General features: G+C 40.6%; 1 protein-coding gene across 2 annotated transcripts in view; it reads left to right on the forward strand.

Moving 5' to 3' along the window:
* The first annotated feature begins 15 nt into the window (after positions 1-15).
* Positions 16-6,000, forward strand: part of LOC138016831 (zinc metalloproteinase nas-13-like) — a 13,446-nt gene continuing 7,461 nt past the window's right edge. Inside the window, exons 1-4 of one of the 2 annotated variants that reach the window (XM_068864010.1) lie at positions 16-1,797; positions 2,404-2,583; positions 3,637-3,705; positions 5,124-5,366. In XM_068864010.1, coding sequence (XP_068720111.1) covers positions 1,734-1,797; positions 2,404-2,583; positions 3,637-3,705; positions 5,124-5,366 — 556 coding nt within the window. In that variant the 5' untranslated portion in view covers positions 16-1,733. The remainder of the gene's footprint in view (positions 1,798-2,403; positions 2,584-3,636; positions 3,706-5,123; positions 5,367-6,000) is intronic. The other variant, XM_068864011.1, reaches the window with a different exon arrangement.

A 6,000-nucleotide genomic window follows, 5' to 3' on the forward strand; every position in this document is an offset into this window, starting at 1 on the left:
CCGTTGCACAGGGGCACCCGACGAGAATATAGTTCAAAACCACTTAAAGATGTTTGAAAATCTTAGGAGAGGCAGGCAAGCAAGAAATTTTACAACAGATGTTCCGAATGTTCAAATCGTCTTCCGAACAGATCTTTTCCGAAAATTGACGTTGGGTGCCCCTGGTTGTAGGGTATGTTACACTGTGAAATATTTCGTGCAACTTGTCTCGCCACAATGTCGGAAAAACGTTGCGAGACAAGTTGCACGAAACATTTCACATTGTAACAGCGCCTGAAAAGTTCCACATTTTTATGCTCGTGTTTTCGTTAAAACCTCAAATTTCTCAAAAATGTGAGCTGAAATGCGTGCCACACGTGCAGCACGATTTTTTTCCTCTTTTAACCAATCATGTTACTGTTGCAGTCTTAGATTTCGATGATGAAGAGAACGGAAAGAAATGTGGATATGGGTGCGTGGCGCACGTAAAGCACGATTATTTTCATCTTAAAACCAATTAAATAATTGCTTTGTGCCGTTAATGCTGTCGCTGGTTTTATAAATGTTTTTAAACTCCGTAGCGGCGGAGGCTCCTAAAGCAGTCCTGCTAAAGTTCAGGGTACGTTATTGTGAGAATCGCGAATGAAGGAACTGGCCTCTTCGCCAGTCTTCGCGTCTCTTCCCTTACACACGAGCCACGGTCTTAATTCTCCGAAAGGGAAAAACGAACATTTTTTCGGTATCGGAAGAATTCAGTCCATTACGGAGAGTTCATGAAGAGGAAAGGTTGGACTGAATAAATTAGAGATTGTGGGGATGACTTAGTTGTTATTCTTCACACATCAACTTTCTTTTTCAACCCGCTTAGCTGAAGCAGGCATGTTGCGCAATCCGCTGTTCGCGTACGCCTCTCAAATTCGACACAACCTTGTAGCCTCCTACGCATCCTCAAGTCCTACTTTGATCATGTTTGCTGTTTCGCGAACTTACGCAAGGGACGCGACCTGGTACCCTCTAGAGAATGCGAAAACCGAGTTCTTGAAACAAAATGCTTTCAAGTGGGAAAGTGTGCAGTTCAACTGGAAAAAAAATGGATTGTGTGAGTGAAGAAAGCTGCACGTAGAAAATGAATTAAAGACGACCTTGTGACAAAAGAATAGAAATTGGACTCTGCTCTCTATGGACTTCGGGACAAATAAGGTATACTGTTCTCGTTTGAAAGTCGTTTTGCAGTTTTTAAGTTACGCCCCGTCACTAAAGAATAAAGAAATTGTTGTGTGTTGTGGCGCTCAATTTCTGGAATAAAGATGATTCACCGCGCTCACTTCCTGCTGAGCTTTTGGCACTTACGCACGGAAGAGTCAAATTGTATGAATTTCAGGAAAAAATGGCGACGTTAAGCAGGCGAAAAGGGCCGAAAACAAAGTGGATGATAGTTGCTCGATGACAGATGTAATACAGCGGCATGTAGTTTGTAACAAAAGCTGGGCCAGGAAATCGCAAGTCCATGCAGGACACAAAAGAACGAGGTGACGGAAATCTGATATCTCTATCCTGCTGTTTTTACGTACGACATCTGAAATATTAAGAAATAGTTCACACGTAAGAGACAAGGAAACGCCTTATTTTGATTACATCTACTTGGCTCTTTTTCTGGTTATAAAAGCCTTGCTTTATAGTTGCAGCCTCTCTCGCTAATATATATTCGAGCTCAAGATCAATCCGGCAAGGACTTCCGACGACTTTCCAGTAAAATGCCACTGTTTCCAATTGCATTTGTGCTGGTTGCACTTCAGCCACCGCCCATTGATTCCCAAGGTAAATGCTGTGTTTTGACTTGAATTTTGTGCGCTATATAAGAGCATCATTCAGCAGTTAAGCTCAATAATTATAAACTGAGCCTTTCACCTTTTCGACGGAAAGAAAAGTTTTCAATTTTGAGTTGTGAGGATGTTAATTGCAAATGAAAACGAGTTGAAGTTAATGTTGTCAAAACATAGTTGAAAGTGGCGTGGTCAATCTTGTTTCCAAACAGGGCTAGTTCTCGTACTCAAGCCCAAACTTTCACGAATTCTCGCCTGGGGAAAGGAATTGTTTTTTGGGCCATTTCAACTTACTATTAAATAAACGCGAACTGTAGGATTCGCTCTGACGAAGGGCTAACGCTCGAAACGTCAGCTTTTAGAATCTCTGTACGGTGGCCAATTTACATTATCAACTCCGTTGATAAAACCAAATTTTTGTAGTTATGAACCTTTGTTGAAATTGAAATGCGATTTTACGACTGATCACTTTTGGACGTTTTGTTTTTAAATATCGTGGCGAAGCGTGGGATGGCGAACTTTTAAATAAAAGACTAACAACCATAAATTTCGGAAAGGAAATATCCAGTACAGTTTTAGAAATTAAGAGATTCTGTTCCAGTTGGTTTTGCAGGGGACGTCTGCGACACCAGAAACACAACGAAAGGAGAATGTTGTGTGTTTCCGTTCACTTATCGGGGAGAAACCTACTACGACTGTACCACACAAGATTCCAACAGTGGGAAGGAGTGGTGCTCATTGAACGAAGATTTCGACAAGCACAGGCAGTGGGGATATTGTGGTAGGTTGTTGTCGCTGTTTTGAAGTAGGCCTCGCTGCGGGTCTCGAGGACACAAACAGTCGAAAGGAGGGAGGGAAGAAAACGACTTTGTGAGTGTTCCATTTGTCCACTCCACACAATCCCACCGCGTTGCCATGCACTTTTTATATCTAAACGTGATTGTTTAAACACAGTTGAAAACGTAATCGAATTTGCATGAAGCCATGCAAAAGACTACCATATTAGTTCCATGAAAGGCGGTTGCAATAACATACTTAGGGAGTTGCGTAATGACGGTTTTTGTACTTCAGCTCTGTTCGAGCTATGTGATCATAAAGCCAGGTACTAATTGTCACAGAACTTACGACAACGGTTGGTTGTTGTAGTCGCCGGACAAGCAAAGGTTCGCGCGGACCTCCCAATACACAAATCTTGGATTAGGCTTGGAAACTTTCATTTTGTATGACTCTGGTCTTCAAAAGCACCTTTTTTCTTTCACTCAAAGACAAAGGACTTAGCTCAGTAATTATAACGTTGCTAAATTAAACGATGTATAGTAAGAAGCACGTCTAGGAAATTGCTCATCTGAATTAAATCTCCCACTGAATGCAGTACAAAGAAATTAGATTCTCGTCTCTTCTCTCCCGTCTACTATCTATGAACTGTAATGGGAAGCTAGAAAGTGTCGAAAGTAATGGGAAGATACTAGAAAGTGTCGTTACAGAAAAGATATTGGGAATCCACATTAACGACTCTTCAATAGTCCTCGGCGTGGACAGCCCATATCACTGAACTTCTTTTTAATCCTGTGAAACAGCAGTCGGCGGTGCAATCCAGCACCTCCATCAAATCCACAAGTATTTCTTGAGTAGCCAGACTCTTTTGAGACGTCAAAACTGGACCATAAGAGTGTCGTTTTCCATCCTCTCCCAGATCATTTAGTGAAACGTCTCAGTGCAAAGAAAGAAAGCAATATGTGCCGTGTGCTACTCGAGTATTCTTTTAAGTATTATCATTATTTTTCTTATTTCTTTGTACTATTTTTTGTGATTGGTTTTGTTTCCTTTATCGTAGCAAAACAGACTCTGAATCCTATATTTGACACCATTCTTAACGCAACGGGACAGAATGGCCGTTCACGAGGTAGGTAACTCAAACAATATCCCGGATGGTTTGAGATATCATTGGTCTGCTTGAAGAGTTCCTTCTCAAAACTAAATGAACGCTTTAAGCTATTAAGTACCTTGGTTTGACCTGCCATTAGGGAATGTAAGATCTACAATGGTGACGGTCGACGACAACGTAACTTCAAAATATAACTTGGCCCTATCATAAGTCTTTCGCGATTATTCAGTCTCGTTCACATCCTACAATGTGGGCGAAGTATCCTAAAAATAAAATTAAGGCGAGCGGTTTTAAAGTTAAAATAGAGAATGAAAGATTCTATGTTGCATGCTTACGTTGTCGTCAAAACCTCAAATTTAGTGAGTTTAAGTCGTCGTTATGAGGACCGCTAATATACTTGCACGTGCAGCACGATTATTTATGCTCTTTTAAGGGCCCACCGACGTATTTTTTGGGGTGCGTTGCTAAGGATGTAATGGTTAAGTAATTTGAGAGAATTTGGCATTATTTTAGTCAGTTTCCAACTTTTGTAAGCCAATGACCCTAAATATGACGTCATCATGCCACGCCCATGGTCACGTGAACAATAAAAGAAAACTCTAAATTTGTCTCCGTGCTACGCAATTTGGGTATTTAATCGATGGTTTGATAATTTGTATTCGTTTTTGCATCCAGCCAAGCATGGTTTTCTTTCTATTTTGAAAAATGTTCTTTTTAAAGACATAAACGATACTGAAATACCGATACCTTTTTCAAAAAAGATGATTTGAAAAAATCAATGCTTTGCTATATTCTGTATTTGGAGGTGAAACGTGCCATGTAAAAAAAAATTAATTCAATTTAAAGACTGCCGGAAATTTAGCTTTTTCTCAAACCGGAAGTCAGTTCGTTTACGCATGCTCAGTTGTTCTGAGATCGAGCGCAAGGAAGGGCAAGGAAAAACCTTCGATGGAAACAACAGTTTGTGCGGTGACTTTTGCTAGTGAGTGGGTTTTCTTGTCAGCTCATGATATGATGACGTCACTTACCGGAAGTAACATTTCACTTCCTTAGCAACGCGCGAAAAATCCGTCTGTGCGCCCTTAACCAATGATATTATTGCTTTGTGGCGTTGTTGTAGTCGTAGCCGTCGTCGTTTCTTAAATACTTTCTCTATTAAAGCTGGTGGAGAGCTTTCCTTAACTGACTATTCATTGATTATCATGGTGTAAAACAAAGTTCGAATTCGTGGCATTTTAAGTGACAGCTAATGAAGAGTGTTATTTTCGGTTGATGCATTACGATGATAAAAATCTGATCCCACGGTGCGGCCAGTCAAACGAAACTACCTAGCCGCACTTTTCACGTCATCATAAAACTTTCCTAATGCTTATTAACCTCATATATGGCTTAAGTGAAAAGATGTCCTCATTGCGTTGCTCTTTTTTTCCTTGCAGACGGTGTCTTTCTGTTCCAAGGTGACATTATCATGACGGGAAAAATCCGCGAATACCTGAGATACCGTGGGCTTTTAGTGCCTGGTGACGATCCAAGTCGTCTGTTACCTCAGGGGTGGGGTGCGAAGTCGCAGGAGAGACCCAAAAGGGCCATCATGAGGACAAATAAAGGAAGTGACCTGCGATGGCCCATTGGCAGGAATGGATGGAGAGAAGTGCCTTATGTAATCACCAGATCTAACAGTAAGTATGCAAATGAATGCCCCCAAGTACGTGAATGATGGTGTTAACGGAAAACTGCATTTAGTTTGATACGTTAATCACTGCCTCGTTTTTCAAAAGATTTAAAATAAGTTTTGCGCTGTAAAGTCTTTGGTCTGTCAGTACAAAGTGGTGAAAATATGGATGAAAGGGTACTGTCATGCCTAATTTGTTGTTTTTAGGTCAAAAATGGGCAAAAATGTAAATTAGTACTTTATCTCACACGTGCAACATTCCTGACAGCACACGGACAAGATATGAAATACATTTAAAGCACAGAGAGCTATTCGCATTTAATTTTTGGTGCCTTTCTGAAGGCAATGTCGCCAAACTTGAAAAAACTGGCTTGTTTTTTCAAGTTTCCACTCATTTTCCATCCTCTCCATCCTTGGCTGCAAACAACAAAGAATAGCTTCAGTTCACTTCAGTGGTCATTGGCAACAAAACTACAGCATTATTTTTTGGTTTTCATTGATGCAAAGACGTCTTTTAGTGGTTTGAAGTTTGACTAAAATAGCGTGACACTACCCCTTTTTTCCCGCTTCGTTTTTCAAAAGATTTAAAACGGGTTTTGCGCGGTAAAGTTTTTGCTCCGTCAGTACAACGTGGTGAAAAT

This window comes from Montipora capricornis, chromosome 9, assembly GCF_036669925.1.
Source record: "Montipora capricornis isolate CH-2021 chromosome 9, ASM3666992v2, whole genome shotgun sequence".
NCBI classification, from domain to species: domain Eukaryota; kingdom Metazoa; phylum Cnidaria; class Anthozoa; order Scleractinia; family Acroporidae; genus Montipora; species Montipora capricornis.